This window comes from Chelonoidis abingdonii, chromosome 5, assembly GCF_003597395.2.
Source record: "Chelonoidis abingdonii isolate Lonesome George chromosome 5, CheloAbing_2.0, whole genome shotgun sequence".
Classification (NCBI taxonomy): domain Eukaryota; kingdom Metazoa; phylum Chordata; order Testudines; family Testudinidae; genus Chelonoidis; species Chelonoidis abingdonii.
This window is the reverse complement of record NC_133773.1, coordinates 147,217,275-147,234,727: the sequence shown is the minus strand read 5'-3', so window position 1 is coordinate 147,234,727 and position 17,453 is coordinate 147,217,275. Positions and strand designations below refer to the sequence as shown.

Genomic DNA, 17,453 nt, shown 5'->3' with positions numbered 1-17,453 from the left:
TTTTGCTATGGAAGAGCAGGCTATAGTTTAAATCCACTCTGCATTGCAAATTGAGCATTATTAGCAGCTTGTTCAAAACCACTGAACAAAAGAATAGAAATGTAGCATTTTTTCTGTTCTTGAACATTTTAAAATCCTTGTAAAGGTACAATTCCACTATTAACTAGTAATATTCATTTTTAAATATTACTTTGAAGTAGGAAAGCACGCAAGAACCCTAACTTTCAATTTTTTAAAATAAACACCAGAAAGAAGACTCCTGACCTGGACAGAAAGTGATACATTGTTAGGGTATTTCATGAAGTTTTAACCACTCACTGCCATAAAATCAATGTGAGTGTAATGGATGAAATTCAAAAACACTTTGAAAATGTATCCCCAAGCTCATAGCTAATCATTGCTATTATGTAAAACAAAGTGAAGCAATGATTTGCCTAGTAAATTAAGAATATTACAGAGTATACAGTAAACACACATATTCATAGGATATAATTATATATTTTAAAAGAAAGCAAAATTCCCACTGGTAAACCACAAAAATCCTACCTCATGACTTTGATGCAGAAAGCCATATTTCACTAGTGCAAATATGACTTTTTAATCTACTTTCACAGGATTATAAAGACATATGGTAGTCAAATATGGCCAACAATGTACATTTAGTGAAAGCAATCTCTTATAAAACCTTAGATTAAGAGAGACATTTCTGCATTAAACAAAAAAACCAAACCAAAACAAAGCAAACCTGTGGAACTTTTTTTTTAAGAAGAACAAGTTCACATTCTATCCATTCATTCATTCACGTTAGTGCCCATCACTATAGCCTTTGAATGCCTGTGACCAGAAAGTGAAGGCTGATTAGAAACTGACCAGTCTCTTTTACTATCCAAGCCTAAAGCCAAAAGTAATCAAACAGCATTAAGTAAATTAGAGGCCAAATTCTCTAGACTACTTAAGACTGCATATTCAGAGGTACCAGTTCTGTTCTGTTGTGAGAGATGTGAGGGAAATGGAGAGACCATTCAGTAAGAGTTCACCATGCACCATGGAGTACTGCTTCAGGCTTGTACTTTCTGTGGGAATGCGGGGTGAAGGAAGGGGTGTAGAAGGAATGTAGTAGAACAAAAGACACCCTGAAGCATGGGCCTGGTGCAAGGCCTGAGGCCTAGACCAGAGTCAGCAAAAGTTGTGCTATGAGCAACAGTCGGGTCATGTCAAAAGCAGATGCTTGCCTGCAGGTTGGTGTCTGGTACACGAACTTGGCACCAGTGTTGCTAGCATTGCTAAAACACACTGAATATGTAAACACATTCCAGCAGATCAGCACAAGAATATTCCAACTTACCACATGATACTATGGTTTGGCAAAAGTAATCAATCGTGATATTTTGTCTGAAACATCGGGAGTAAAAGTACAAAAAGAAGTGGTGAATAGGAATGTTTTGTCGGAAACATCAATAAGAAAGGACCGGGGGAGGTTGCAAACATGTCATGAAACGCATAAGATGATACCTAAGTTGTTTATCCCAGATTGTTTGTCTCAGTCTATAAATGTTGAAATACCTACCTTTAACCCTTTGTCTGACCTAGGGGGCAGTGGAAAGTCCCAACATTGACTGAGCTGGTCCATTGTTATGGGCACACATATGTTAGTGTACCTGTAACCATTGCTCTTAAGCGTTAGCACCATGCTTCATTGACAATAAACCTGGCCGGGTGCCTTTGCTACTAACCCAAGTCATGTGGTCTTACTGAACAGCTTGTTTGGAACCTGCTATTTGGCCAGAGCCAGTGCAGCACATAGAAAGAACACAAGCATGCAGCTGAACATCTGAAGACAGGGGGAAGGAATGAAAACTGTGGGAATTATCTGCATTAATTTTATCAATATCTGTGGTCTTAGTGGATATTGTGTTGCTGGCTAAGGGATAACTAAGAGTTAAATCAGGTTAGTTAGCTTTGGTCTGCAGGACCAGAAATTTAATGGCGGTAGACTACTCCAATTTCCAGTATCCCACCAGAAAATTGAGGTGATTTCTTTGGGGTTTACCACCACTGATATGGAATCAGGGTCTGGTTGGTCCCACAGGAGGGTTGAGATGTAGTGGGTCGGGGAAAGGTTCCAGCTTGAAATCCCAGGGTCTTTAAGGCGGGAACTCTCAAATAAGGACCTGCAAGTGGTTAAAAAGCTGAATCTCAGAGAAGAGAGAGAGAGGTTCTGCAGAAAAGCAGGCTTCAACTTGGTCCCTAAGAGAATGGGCAGGGGTACCAAGGCTAAGTTAAGCCTACTTACCAGGATGAGGCAAATGCCAAGTTTAGGCCAGAAAACATGTGTTTACGTTTTTATTGTTTTAATTCATTTCTCTCTGTTTGTCCCCCTTACTGGCCAAAAAAGTGATACTTGTTTTAAATAAGCTGTTCTCTGTCACTGCATTTTCAAACTGGTCACAGGTACTGGAAAGAAGTCTATTGCAGGGACCTGCTGAGGTAATGCAATTGATAATGGGTGGTGCAGGAGCGGCGCCAGGGTATCTGACGCCCTAGGCGGATGGCCATTTCGCCGCCCCCCACGGGTCTGGGGGACCTACCGCAGTCATTTCGGCGGGCGGTCCGCTGCTGGAAAGGCTCCGGTGGAGCTGCCGCAGTCATTTCGGCGGACGGTGCGCTAGTCTAAAGGCTCCAGCGGACCTACGGCAGTCATGCCTGTGGCAGGTCCACAGGAGCCTTTAGACCAGCGGACCGCCCGCCGAAATGACTGTGGCAGCTCCACCGGACCCGCGGGTGGGCGGCGAAATGGCCATCCGCCTAAGGCGTCAGATACCCTGGCGCCGCTCCTGGGGACAGGACCCAGCCAAGCGCTGGGATGGGAAGGGGGGGCAGGGCATGGCCGAGCACTGGGACGGGGGTGGGGGGTGGTGATGGGCCCAATGAGGTGCAGGTCAGGGAGGACCCAGCCCCCTGACCAGTAAAACATTCGCTGACTCAGCCCAGAGCCCTTCCCTGCCCCCCGCTCCCCCGGTACCTACCCCCTGTGCTCCACATGGGCGCTCTTCAGGTGAATCAGAGTGACAGGGAATATGCCCTGGGGAGAGGAGAAGTTGTCAGCACAGCGACCCTGATCTGGGGGGCAGAGCCAGAGGGCGGGGTGTCGGCCCCCATGGGGCAGGAACCCCCGATCCAGTCGGATGTGGGTCAGCCCAAGGCCAGGTCCTCGATGGGGCCAGAGCAGGTGTCAGGGGGAGGCTGGGAGCCCCCACACCAGGTTAAAGTCACTCCCCGCAAGGCCCGGTGATTTCCTGCAGGGGACGCCATGAGGCGAGAGCGTGAGCTCAGCCTCAGGCCATGCGCTGTGTCCCCAGCGCCCCACAGCAGCTGTGGGCCCCGGCCCAGGGACAATGGAGAGGACGAGCACCCCGGCCTCTCTGCACCGCAGGGAGCAGCAGACTTACCCAGGTGGCTCTGTTCCTGAGCGAGTACCCTCGGTACCAGCCTGCAAGCAGAACAATAGCCAGTGAGACACCCAAGGGCCTCTGAAAGGAGAGCACTTATCCCAGCAGGGGCTGCTGTGGGGGGGCAGGATTCCTGGCTGGGGGGAGCTCCCAACTACCCCAGCCCCAGTCTCTCCCAGCAGGGGGCGCTGTGGGGGGGAAGGGGCAGGATTCCTGGCTGCGGGGAGCTCCAGGTGACTGCAGTCCCAGTCTCTCCCAGCAGGGGGCGCTGTGGGGGGGAAGGGGCAGGATTCCTGGCTGCGGGGAGCTCCAGGTGACTGCAGCCCCAGTCTCTCCCAGCAGGGGGCGCTGTGGGGGGGGGCAGGGCAGGATCCCTGGCTGGGTTGGGGGAGCTCCCGGCTACCTCAGTCCAGGCCTCTCCCAGCAGGAGCGGTGGCTAGGGGGACTGGAGTGGGGGGACTGGCTGCTGAGGGGAGGTATTACTGGGGGCTGGCTGCTACTGTTGTATATTGTTGTGTCTCAAAGCGCCTTGGAGCCAAACCCAGAACAGAGAGGCCCTGCCCAAGGAGCTGACAACCCGTATACAAGAGACGAGCGGAGACAGACTGCCAGGGAGCCAAGAGAACCACCAGACCATGGCCAGCGTGGCAGGCGGTGGTCTCAGCACACCAGCCCTCGAATCACACTCAGGTTTTTTTTTTGGCGGGGTGTGACGTTATTGATATAAACTGGGACCATATAGAACATGGGTTGCAACCAAGGTCCTGTAGTGGCACCAAATCCTATGTAAAGGGGTCATATAAAGTGTCTAAGACCAGGTCACAGGTTACTGGTTATGATTCTGCTGTCTGTGTGTCTGTATCCTTTTGTAGTTGAAGTTATGAATATTGGCTGTGTACTGTCTGTATTTCAAACTTGTGTTGTGTTACTGGGAAAGATCCCAGACAAGTTGGTGTCAGCTCAGCTTAGCCTGCTTGATGGCCCATTAAGGACCATTAGCTACAACAACAAATTGACCCATTGAGAGGGGGGCGATACACCTTGTGACTCAGCAGGGTATGCAGAAACTGGCCCATGTGACTGCAGACTCCATTTTGCTGTAACTTTCCACAGCAGGAACAAAGGAGTGTTCTTACACCTGGAAAAGCCTATATAAGGCGGAGGCCTCATCTCCATCTTGTCTTTAATCCTGCTTCTTACCTCTGGAGGGACTTTGCTACAAGCTGAAGCTCTACGCAAAGGACTGATGACCCATCCCAGCCGGGGATGTTCTCCAGAGACTTGATTTTGAAACCTGCAGTTTACTCCATCACTGCTACAAGCCTGAACTAAGAACTTTGCCATTACTGTGTGTAATTGATTCCAGTTAACCAGTTCTAGCTCTCATCTCTATCTTTTTTCCTTTTATATGAATAAACCTTTAGATTTTAGATTCTAAAGGATTGGCAACAGCGTGATTTGTGGTAAGATCTGATGTGTATATTGACCTGGTCTGGGGCTTGGTCCTTTGGGATCGAGAGAACCTTTATCTTTTACTGGGGTGTTGGTTTTCATAACCATTCATCCCAGGACGGGTGGCACTGGTGGTGATACTGGAAGACTGGAGTGTCTAAGGAAATTGCTTGTGTGACTTGTGGTTAGCCAGTGGGGTGAAACCAAAGTCATTTTTGTCTGGTTGGTTTGGTTTGCCTTAGAGGTGGAAAAACCCCAGCCTTGGGATGTGACTGTCCTGTTTGAGCAATTGGTCCTGAATTGGAACTCTCAGTTGGGTCCCGCTAGAACCGCATCGTCACACGGGGTGGCAGAGCAGAGTGCTCAGGGGGTTCGAAGCCAGACAATGAGTTAGTTTTTCAGAGGTTTACAGGGAGCTGCTCCCCAGTTTGGGGGCAGGGGAGAAGGCACCAAGGAGCTTGTTTGAACCTGGAACAAGTGAGTCCTGGAGGCTGGTGTCACGGGCTGATGGGAGGTGATCGCAGACAGGCAGCATGGGGATGGGTCATGCTGTGAAAGAGAAGACGAGCAGCTCATGTTGGATCCAGTGGAGAAGGGGCAGCCAGCGGAGGGTGCTGTGGGCATACTGCTGCTCACAAACTGGGAAGAATTAGTAGGGGAAGCAAAAGTGAATGGGAACCTGGGAGGCAGTGACCACGAGATGGTTGAGTTCAGGATCCTGACACAAGGAAGAAGAACAGCAGCAGAATACAGACTCTGGACTTCAGAAAAGCAGACTTTGACTCCCTTAGTGAACTGATGGACGGATCCCCTGGGAGGCTAATACGAGGGGGAAAGGAGTCCAGGAGAGCTGGCTGTATTTTAAAGAAGCCTTATTGAGGGCACAGGAACAAACCAACCCAATGTGCAGAAAAAATAGCAAATATGGCAGGCAACTAGCTTGGCTCAACAGTGAAATCTTCAGTGAGCTTAAACTCAGAAAGGAAGCTTACAAGAAGTGGAAATTTGGACAGATGACTAGGGAGGAGTATAAAGATATTGCTTGAGCATGCAGAGGTGTAATCAGGAAGGTCAGGGCACAATTGGAGTTGCAGCTAACAAGGGATGTGAAGGGTAACAAGAAGGGTTTCTACAGGTATGTTAGCAAAAAGAAGGTGGTCAGGGAAATTGTGGGACCCTTACTGAATGGGGCAGGCAACCTAATGACAGATGATGTGGAAAAAGCTGAAGTACTCATTGCTTTTTTGCCCTGGGTCTGCACAGACAAGGTCAGCTCCCAGACTGTTGCACTGGGCAGCACAGCATGGGGAGGAGGTGACCAGCCCTCTGTGGAGAAAGAACAGGTTAAGGACTGTTTAGAAAAGCTGGACATGCACAAGTCCATGGGTCCAGATCTAATGCATTTGAGGGTGCTGAGGGAGTTGGCTGATCTGATTGCAGAGCCATTGGCCATTATCTTTGAAAATCGTGGTGATCAGGGGAGGTCCCAGATGATTGGAAAAAGGCAAATCTAGGGCCCATATTTAAAAAATGGAAGAAGGAGAATCCGGGGAACTACAGACTGGTCAGCCTCACCTCAGTCCCCAGCAAAATCATGGACCAGGTCCTCAATGAATCTATTTTGAAGCACTTGGAGGAGAGGAAGGTGATCAGGAACAGTCAGTATGGATTCACCAAGGGCAAGTCATGCCTGACTAACCTGACTGCCTTCTATGAGGAGATAACTGGCTCTGTGGATATGGGGAAAGCGGACGATGTGATCTATCTTGACTTTAGCAAAGCTTTTGATATGGTCTCCCGCAGTATTTTTGCCAGCAAGTTAAAGTATATGGGCTGGATGAATGGACTATAAGGTGGATAGAAAGCTGGCTAGATCGTCGGGCTCTATGGGTAGCGATCAATGGCTCCATGTCTAGTTGGCAGCTGGTATCAAGTGGAGTACCCCAAGGGTCGGTCCTGGGGCCAGTTTTGTTCAACATCTTTATTAATGATCTGGATAATGGGATGGATTGAACCCTCAGCAAGTTCACAGATGATACTAAGCTGTGGGGAGAAGTAGATACGCTAGAGGGTAGGGATAGGGTCCAGAGTGACCTACACAAATTGGAGGACTGGGCCAAAATAAATCTGATGAGGTTCAACAAGGACAAGTGCAGAGTCCTGCACTTAGGATGGAAGAATCCCATGCACTGCTACAGGCTGAAGACTGACTGGCTAAGCAGCAATTCTGCAGAAAAGACTTGGGGATTACAGTGGATGAGAAGCTGGATAGGAGTCAGCAGTGTGCCCTGGTTGCCAAGAAGGCCAACGGCATATTGGGATGTATTAGTAGGAGCATTGCCAGCAGATCAAGGGAAGTGATTATTCCCCTCTATTCGGCACTGGTGAGGCCACACCTGGAGTATTGCGTCCAGTTTTGATCCACACAGTACAGAAGTGATGTGGACAAATTGGAAAGGGTCCAGCAGAGGACAATGAAAATAATTAGGGGACTGGAGCACATGACTTATGAGGAGAGGCTGAGGGAACTGGGGTTATTTAGTCTGCAGAAGAGAAGAGTGAGGTGGGATTTGATAACTGCTTTCAACTACCTGAAGGGAGGTTCCAAAGAGGATGGAGCTCAGCTGTTCTCAGCGGTGACAGATGACAGAACAAGGAGCAATGGTCTCAAGTTGCAGTGGGGGAGGTTTAGGTTGGGATATTAGGAAACACTATTTCACAAGGAGGGTGGAGAAGCACTGGAATGGGTTCCCTAGGGAGGTGGTGGTATCTCCTTCCTTAGAGGTTTTTAAGGTCAGGCTTGACAAAGCCCTGGCTGGGATAATTTAGTTGGGGGTTGGTCCTGCTTTGAGCAGGGGGTTGGACTAGATACCTCCTGAGGTCCCTTCCAATTTAACCCTGATATTCTATGATGGGTTAGGAGCTGCATGGCTCTGAGCAGGCCGGGATGGATCAGTAATGGAGCCATCCTGATCAGAGCCTGGGGGAGAGTGGGAGTTGTGGGGAGGGAGACGAAAGGCCCTGTCTCGCAGATGCTCTGCAGAAGAAACCAGCCAGATTTACACACAGCTGCATGGGAGGACCTGGCGAGAGGCTGGGGTGAAGACAATGCCCCAGTTACAGGCCTGAGTGACAGAGCAGGATGGTGACATTGTCCAAGCAGGGAGGGCTTGGGGGAAGACTAGGAGCTGGAGCTGGCAGCTAGACAGTCCCGAGGAGGTGTCAGAGAGAAAGGCCCAGATTGTCGTTTGGCCTGAAGGAGACGGTCTGGAGCAGAGGAAGATCAGTGAGTCGGGCATAGAGAGGGTGACTGACTCTGTGGTTGCAGATGGGGTTATGAGAGCCCTGGTGCAGAGGGAGAAGAGAAGAGGACACCACACAGAAAGCAGGAGGGGTATGAGGAGATCCGCTGAAGGGAGCTGAGAGAGGAGGAGGACCAGGAGAGGGCAGAGTCCCAGAAGCCGAGGAAGGACGCGATTTCAAGAAGAGTGTGGCTGATGGTTTCACAGGCGGTGAGAGGTCCAAGAGGATTCTCCTGGGGTCTATGGAGCCAGTTCCCCCACTCACCCTCTGAGGCCTGTAGGATGTGCACTGTATCCCCGATCTGCAGTGGCAGGTGATGCTCGTTCGTGCCCGAAAAGTTCCACAAAGCTGCAAAACAACAGCCAGGGGAGTTAGGGGGGTGGTGAGAGGGGGCAGCTCCAGACCCCAGACCCCTGCAGGTGGCTCTGCCCTCTCACTGCCTCACCCAGCCCAGCTCATCCGTCCCTGGGGCTAGGGGGAACCTGGCACACTTGCTGTCTGAGCTCGGCCTCTCAGTGCCATGTGGACAACTTGCCTTAGCTGTTCCCCAGCACGGGGTGGGGCTGCCCTTCGGTCCTGGTGCTGCCCCATTGTCACAACCACTGCTACTGGTGTGCCAGGCTGAGCCAGCCCCCAGTCACCCCCGACAGCGAGAGGCACAACATGCCCCCTTCATCTCTGACCTGTCTGTCACCCGCACCGTGCCAGGCCCCATGCTGCCATCTCCCAGCCTGTACTCAGGGCAGCGCAGTCATGGGGGAAGTGACTGGCTGGGGCTGGGGGGCAGGAGAGACCCCTCTATGACACTGCACAGATGAGCACCCTGGGGGGTCCTGCCCACTCTGAGACCCAGCGTGGCCAGTCTTGGGGCTCCCGAGGGGTCTGAGTTCAGCAGCGCCAGCATAGAGGGTGTAGATGGAGCTGGAAGCAGGTTGGGTCCGGGAGCTGCCACGAGGCTGAGGGGAGATCTGCAGGGTGCTGCCAGCCAGGGACATGGGCGTGAGCAGTGTGGGCAGGCTGGGGATGAGCACAGCAGGATCCAGCTTCCTTGTGGAGTGGGGATTTCACTGCACCCAGGACCAGGGCTGTCAAGTGCCCAGAGGGATGCTCCCACCCAAGCTACTCCTTCCCACATGCCCACAGCGCAGCCTGGCTCTGCCCATCCTGCAGCTCTGCGTGCTGGGCACTAGCAGACTGGGGGGTAGCTCTGCAGGCAGCTGGGCGCCTCCTCCCCCTGTTCTCCCACTGGCCCAGCTAGGGGCACCCTCTATTGGCACCAGGGTCCCACCCCCAGCTGCCACCCACCCTCCATCCCAGGACCCTTGCAGCCTTCAGCAGCCAACAGCGCAGGTCACCAGCACCCACCACCACTCAGTGGCCCCCAGCAGCCAGCAGCTGCACACCCGCCCTCTGCTCGAGGCAGGGTGTGGTAACAAGCCAAACTATTAAATATGCACAATTCTAAGCATGCAAATTAGCTCATTAAGTAATTTGCATAAAATATCACACAAAGAGCTGCACAAAACTTCAACTTCCAGGTTCAAGGTCTCAGGCCTTACCTCCAACGTGCACCCTCAGCCCAGAGTTGAAAGAGCCCCGGGAGGAGGCTGCCAGGGCCTCTGGGACCCATCAGCACCAGGGTGAAGCCGTGTGTGCTGGCACCTGAGGTGTGTCAGGGGCCGGTGCCAGGCTGTGGAATGAACCTCCAGGAACTATGGGTCAGCCCACCCTGCCTGCTGCGCCCAGCAGAGATCTCTGACATGACCACATGGGTATTGCTGTAAAAACCCCTCCCAAAACAAGACACTGGCTGCTGCAGCTGCTGCTCTGAGGAGAGACAGGCGGGGGAGATGCCCTGGGGATGAGCCGCCCTGTGGGATCCTAAGCAGAAAGAACAGAAAATCGCAACTGCACTCCAAGTGGCTTAAGTTCCCACCCACTTGCCATGCACAGCCCCACAGCCCTCGGTGTCCCATCACCATGCATCCAGATGTGATGGAGTAGGGGCTGTCTTGTAGGGACGAGGGAGAGCAGGGGAGGACTTTAGGAGATGGACGCTATACCAGAGCCTGGAACCTGAGCTAGGTAAGGTAAGAAGGTCAACACCTTTGCCTGGGAGGAGGACAAAGGGAAGGGGCTGGCAGGAGGGAGTAGTTTCAGTTTGGGTTTGGGGCTGTGGGGCGGAATTCAGGCGTATCCTAACTTGGTGATCCAAGCCCCTGAAGCCCAGAAGGACTCGATTGAGGGTCCTGACTGTTCGCCTGCAACTCTCTGTAACCTGCCGTTCCTGTTCTGTGTCCAATAAACCTTCTGTTTTTACTGGCTGGCTAAGAGTCCCTGTGGGGTCCAGGAAGAGGGTGCAGGGCCGGACTCCCCCACACTCCTGACAAACTGTGGCAGCGGCGGAGATATGCACCCCTTGTGGACGGCCGCTTCCTGCAGTTAAGTGGACTGTGGGAGCAGTAAAACAAAGGGGTGGTTAACTCTGGAGTGTTGCCCAGTGAGAAGGACTTTGCAGTAACAGGGTCCCCGGGGGATTGCAGCGAGCGCGTCCTGGGGCGGAGGAGTCGCAGCTCGACCTTGGCCAGATGGAGGTGGTGACCTCAAGAAGGGCTGGTGCACTAGGGCGTCCCCCTGGAAAACTGTGGGGAGCAGCGAGCACCCCGGCCCTGTGAGTGACCAGCAGGAAGATGTATGCCAAGCGGTGCAAGGTGACCCTGCTGGAGTCTGTGCAAGCAGAGGGGGGCTGCACAGAGGAGGCTCTCACCAAAGACCCAGGCTGATGCCAGCTGGAGGAGGGAATTGTTCGAATTTGAACGGAGCCCTGTCTCTGAGGAAGCAGTGGCAGATGCAGCGCAGGCACAGCTGTCTGTCCCGCTGGGAGTGCTCAGCCAGCGGGCTGAGGGCTGTCCCGAGACCCCCCCTTCCTAGGCCTAGGGGAAGGCCGGGGAGGAGGCCAGCGATTCCGAGGGCACCTGTGCCCCCCCGGCCAGCGGGGATCTGCCGGCGAAGCTCACCCCGCCAGCAGGCATCCTCCCGGCGACGCTTCGGCATCCATGGAGAAGATGCGGTGGAAATGAAATGAGCTGGAGACAGGAGGAGGGTCGAGTTAGGAGGCAAGAGTGGAGGAGAAGGAAAACAGCGTTAAACATGAGGAGAACCAGCGCTAAAAGATGAGATGGACCTGGCCCGGCTGAGGAGCGTGAGGCCCTTGGCTGCAGTGAGTGAGCGGGGACCAAGCCTACAAAGAGCTTTGATAAGCACTTGCTGGCCCGGCGTAAGGAGGGAGGACATAGATACCTTCCTGACGGCCTTTGAAATGCCTGCAAGCTGCACAGGGTTGGCCCTGCAGAGCAGGATCTCAATCTCCCCTTACTGGACCTCCACAGCCTGTGGAGGTGTACAGCCGACTGAAAGGCTGGCGGAGGCGGTGGGAACTACGAACTGTTCAAACAGGCCCTGCTCCGCGAGTTTGGGCTGACTCCTGAGATTGTACCGGAAAAAGTTCGGAGCCAGCGTAAAACTCGTGAGACATACCTTACAACTGGCCAAACAGGCGCAGGGGTGTGCCCCGCAAGTGTGACAGCGGGGCCCAAACTAAGAGGAACCTGCTTGACCGGTTCCATCTGGAGCACCTGTATATGAGCAGTGCCCGTTCCGACCCGAGGCTGTGGTTGAGGACCAGAAGCCGGAGAACCCGCCAGCAACAGGCCAGCTGGCCAACCAATTTGTGGACAGTTGGGCAGGGATGGGAAGCAAGGAGGCGTCTCGAAGAAACAGGCCTGCCTCAATGCAGATAGAGAGTCATCATGGGACCTCCAGCACGGGGCCTATGGAGAACCCTCCAAAAGGGGAACATCTAGGTCGGTCAGGTCCCTCCGACCCACTCAAGGCGGACCATGGAATGGGCTGCTATCATGTGCGCCAACAAGGCTCATACGGGCCCAATGCCCCAAGCTGCAGGACAGATACAAGCAGATCCAACCCGCGAGGCGTTGGACTGGGTAAAAAACCCAGTCAGAGGAAGTGGCTACCTTCCCAGGAAAGGGGGGCTGGCAACATACCACCTGTGAAGGAGGGAGGAGTCCCCAGGTCAGCTCCTCTGGGGGGCTGGATGCTCCAGTGCTCCGGCGTTTTTGGTTTACCAGGTGGGTGCGGGGCTGCCCCTCCGGAAGAGTGCCTTTTTTCCCTGGAGGTAGATGGAGGGAGGGTCACTTGGGATACTGGGGACACGGCCAGAAATGGGTGGTTACGCTTTGCCCGGCCCGAGGGGTGGCCTCAGACGAATGGTGCGATCATTTGACCTGACCCTGATGGGCTGTTGGCGCGGACCCCATTCAAAGGTGCCCGTGGTGAGGGTACACCTGAAGTGGGGGGCCAAGCGATGGCCCCAAGGCGTGGGAGTACACCCACATTTGCCCACGGACCTTGTTAAATGGGAGGGGACCTCGTAGGACTGGCCTAGTAACACCCAGAGTGCCCTGTAGTGACTTCGTTCAGAGTCGGGCAAAGGGCACTGCACCCCGCAATGGGGAAGGTACTCGGCCCGATGTGCAGGACCCCTACCTGGGGCGCGGGAACGCCCCGGGGCATGGGCCTTAGAGAGGCTGCGGCCTCAGACCCAGCCAGCAGAGAGTAGCCGGTCCCCATCCCTGTTTCCAGCTGCTGAGTTCAGGCCTAGTTGCAGAAAGATTCCTCCTTGCGGAAGCCCAGCGCGGACCGGGCTGACCTCAGTAGCGGGTACGGAACCCTGGAGAGGTTGCAAGGAGAGGTTCCTGTGGGAGAAGGGGTTCCTGCTACGAGAATGGGCTCCCCCAGGGGAAGTAGGGGTCATGGGGATCAGGAAGCAGCTGGGATGCGTCCCAGAAGTTCTTCCACAAGCTACTGTATCTGGCCCATGGACATCCCTCTCGCCAGGACACCAGGTGAATCCGGCGCACCAGCAGAGGCTGCTACAGAACTTTTACTGGCCTTGAGCGTCTTTACCAGGTCGACAGTGCTGCCACATCCTGTTGACCCTCTGCCAAGAGGGTGGGGAAGGCCCGGGACAAGGGGGAAAGCAGCTTTGAGGCCTTTACCCATCATGAAGAACCTTTCAGAAGGGGCGATTGGAGTATAGTGGGACCTCTCAGCAAGACGACCTGGCTTGGGAAGAAATACAACCTGGTTTGGGGTGGATTTCGCCACTCCGCTACCCGAGGCGCTGGCCTTTGTCCCTATCGCAAAGCGACACCGGTGGCAGATGCGCTGCTGACAATTTTCACCGGGGTGGGGTTCCCCAAGGAAGTCTTAACGGACCAGGGTCCAACTTATGTCGCCCTGCTTCCGGCGCTTGTGAGAAAATGTGGGTCCAGCATAACTGGCCTCAGCGTACCACCCCCAGGTCCAACGGTCTGGTGGAAAAGGCTTCAACGGGTGCTGAAGATGATGCTTAAAAACATGATGAACCAGAACCCTGTTGATGTTATTGATATAAATGGGAACCATATAGAACATGGGTCGAAAGTTTGCAACCACGGTTCTGTCAGTGGCCACCAAATCCTTGTAAAGGGGTCATTATAGGTGTCTAAGACCAGTTACGGGTTACTGGTTAGGATTATGCTGTCTGTATATCTGTATCATTTTCTGTAGTTGAAGTTTATGAATATTGGGCTGTGGGTATTGTCTGTATTTTCAACTTGTCTGTCGTTACTGGAAAAGTTCAGACAAGCTGGTGTCGGCTCTTGCTTAGCCTGCTTTGATGGCCATTAAGGGACCATCAACTAACACAATGACCCATTGCAGAGAAGGCGGATACGCCTGTGACTCACTGGAGTTGAGCAGAACTGGCCATGTGACTGCCAAACTCCATTTTTGCTGTAACTTTCCAAGTGAGGAACAAAGAGACTAAGTGTTCTTACACCTGGAAAAGTCTATATAAGGCGAAGGGCCTGATCTCCCATTTTGTCTTCAATCCTGTTCTGTAAACTCTGGAGGGGACTTTGCTGCAAGCTGAAGCTCCTACACAAGGGACTGAATGACCATCCAGCGGGGGGATGTACTCCAGAGACTCAATTTTGAACCAGCAGTTATCATCTCTGTCTACAGCCTGAACTAAGGACTTTGCCATTACTGTATGTAATTGATTTCAGTTTTAACCCATTTCTAGCTTCTCACCTCCTATCTTTTTTCCTTTTTATTGATAAAACCTTTAGATTTTAGATTCTAAAGGACTGGCAACAGCTAGCGTGATTTGTGGGTATGATCTGAGGGGTTATATTGACCTGGGCGTCTCGCGGGGCTTGGTCTTTGGGATCGGTTGAGAAATCTGTTCTTTTACCTGGGTGTGTGGGTTTTTCATAAACCATTCATCCCCAGGACGTGTGGGACTGGGTGATACTGGCAGACTGGAGTGTCTAGGAAATTGCTTTGTGTGACTTGCGGTTAGCCAGAGGGGTGACACCGAAGTCTTTGTGCTGCTGTTTTTGGTTTGCCTTAGAGGGTGGAAAAAACCCAGCTTGGGGCTGTACTGCCCTCGTTTGAGCAATTGGTCCTGATTTGGCACTCTCAGTTTGGGTCCCGCCAGAAAAACCACATTCGTCCTAGTGCGTAGTGGTGCTAGGATCACAAACCAGGCAATTAAGCTTTTGCGGTCAGAACCCCACACTATCCTAAATTTGAAATTTGATTGAGGTTTGGTTGGTTAAAGAGCAGTTGCAATGGGTGAGCAAGGAGCATATGAAGGGTCTTATAAAAAGCCCTGGGAAGATTTTGTGTTCTGAAAGGGAATAGCTTTAAAACAGAAAGCTACAAATTCAAGAACTGAGATAGCTGTTAATGGGGCACGCGAATCAGGAAAGAAGAGTCATAAGGGGCATCTGATGTTACGGGCTGCTGAAGAGAAGTTTACAAGATACAACAGGGATCGCAAGATGGAACAGGAAACTGCAGACTTTGCGCGGATCCAATTCAAAGAAGAAGGAAAGATACCAGAAATTGTATCCTCTGACTATCCCATTTATAACTACTGTTAATATGTGGTATTACTCTGGGCAGTTTTCTGTGTCTAACCAGTTTGCCATGGCCAGGGGAGATGGGTCTAACCTGGGCGGTAATAGCTGTTGTCTGTGCAAGAAAGCCAGTGTGTCTGTGAGTGGAGTTTCTAAATGTCTGTCTAATGTCTCAGAAGTGAATCTGGAGTTAGATCTAAGCAAAAGCTCCTCATTGGGAGAAATGTTTCTCAGGAGCAGATTGAAGTAAATGTCAGGTGAAGCCCTAACTGAGGAAAGGAAAGGTAAATTTTGTGTTGTGGTAATGAATTGTTAGCTAATACAGCTCTATTAAAAGTGAACCTGAAAAAGGGTAACTTGATTTGCTGGAAGTAGCTCAGTGTAGCTGAAAAAGCAGCAGTTTATCTGTTGGAAGTGGCAATGGGTTACTGGTGAGAAAGTTTGGTATGAGCCTAGGCAGCCTTGTGTCAGATGGTTGGTCTAGTCAGCGTTGGGAGACAGGAATAGTGGAAAAGGAATGTCCCTATCCTTACCTGTTCCCTGTTGTGGAGGAATGTGACAGTAAAGAAATGTGCCTGTGGTGTGTCAGGGGTATTGACTTGCCTTGGAGGAAGCTACCTCGAGTCTCCAAGCAGTTGTCTGTGAAAGCCCCTGTGGCTGGACAAGGGAAGGAAAATCCCAGCTTGTTATATGATGTGTCTGGTGAAGGAGAATGTGTCTGTGAAGCAGACAGAAGGGTGCCTTTCAGCCTGTGATGGTTGGGGGATGCATTGTCTCAGAGTTGGTTCAAATTCATCTAAAGCCCAGGAGGAAGAATATCCTAAGTTTGGTTCTACGGGGAGAATGGCATTATAACTAGGTGGCATCCAGTTAGTGTCATTAGCAAAATCCAGAAGATCAGACCAATTCTGGTGCTTGTAGTTTTGCAATTGCTAATGTGTGGTTGGAAAAGGGGGTAGCAGCTCTGTCTGACAGAGTGATACCCCAGCCGGCAAAGAGGAGAGCAGAAAGGTGAGTAAGTGTATACCTCACTAACAGTTTTAGTAGAAAGAAAGATTCCTAACTTGTTCATGGCCAAGGAAGAGAATGCTTCTAGCCTTTATCTAGAAAAGTCTATGAGTTTGCCTAAAAGGAATTGTGTGAGGGAATCGTCTGATGGGCAGAGTAATCTGGATGTAAGTAGAACCCAGAAAGAGTCTGTTGTGGCTTCAGGAAAGTGTTCCTTTAGAGCAAGCCCTAGATGAAGAGGGAAGGACAAATTTCTTGGAGAGTGGATGAATTGCTGTTTAAAAAATCTCATGGAAAAGAAATCCTCAGAGTAATCTGTGCAAGCATTCTGCAACTGAAGGGTGTGTATGTGATTAATCAAGAAAGTATCAGTGCCTAACAGCCAAGTTTTCTATTGTGAAGGATCCATGTACTTTCCTTTTGAAAGATTCCAGTGGTGGGTAGCTTAAGAAAAACTCAGATGAAGTAAAAAGCTGTTAAGAAACTTAAGCAGCCCCTGTAATCAGGTGGTGTGTGTGCCAGCTTTTGGGAAGACATATGTTGTTGGGACAGGAATGTCTCCATGCTAGTTTCTGTGAGTGAGGCAGTCTGTGCTTCAGGTTCTAAGAACAGATTTTGGTTGCGTGGTGTTTTCGAGAGCTAAATGGGTTTTATGACTGAAAGCTCGAGTGAGGCAGGGAAGAGCAAGGCAGACTTCACCCTCCAACTATTTGCAATTTGTGGGGTGTCTCTGTAAGACAGAGTCCAGCCTTAAAATGGGAGCAGCTAAAATCTAAAAGCTAGTATGTCATGTGTTGGTGCAGATTGCCTGGCTGGCAGGAGAAGGAGGAAACTTGCTAACAGCTGTTGGCCAGAAAAGCCCCACCCCATCAGACAGTGATTGGTTATCAGAGAATTCAGGCGTTTTGTCCTGCAGCGACAAGAGGAAGAGAGGGCTAGTGTTGCAAGGGAAGCCACTGGTTTGGCGCCTTCCTAAGGTGTCAAAGCCCCAGTGGTGTTGTGCCAAAGGATCTGGCATGCAAACAGGATGTAGCATGGACACTTGCAATAAATTTGTTGTTGTTCGGCTAATTGGTTAATTTTGTAACCAATGTGTTGCTGTTTACCAAGATTGTAAGAATGTACAATGTGCCCAAGTCCTATGGAAAGTCCCTGAACGTGTTGAAAGCAGCCATGAGAAACACACTGTATGTTTAAAGGCCTGGTGGGCTATGCTAATGTTTCACAGTTAATGCCTGTAAACAGTATTGAA

At 51.5% G+C, this 17,453-nt stretch overlaps 1 protein-coding gene across 1 annotated transcript in view; it reads right to left on the bottom strand.

The window, feature by feature from the left end:
- Nucleotides 1-17,453, bottom strand: part of LOC116824712 (dedicator of cytokinesis protein 2-like) — a 128,941-nt gene that overhangs the window by 107,516 nt on the left and 3,972 nt on the right. Inside the window, exons 2-4 of the mRNA XM_075066762.1 lie at nt 8,469-8,552; nt 3,450-3,490; nt 3,027-3,082 (exon numbers count right to left, since the gene is read on the bottom strand). Of these exons, the coding sequence (XP_074922863.1) occupies nt 3,027-3,082; nt 3,450-3,490; nt 8,469-8,552 (181 nt within the window). The remainder of the gene's footprint in view (nt 1-3,026; nt 3,083-3,449; nt 3,491-8,468; nt 8,553-17,453) is intronic.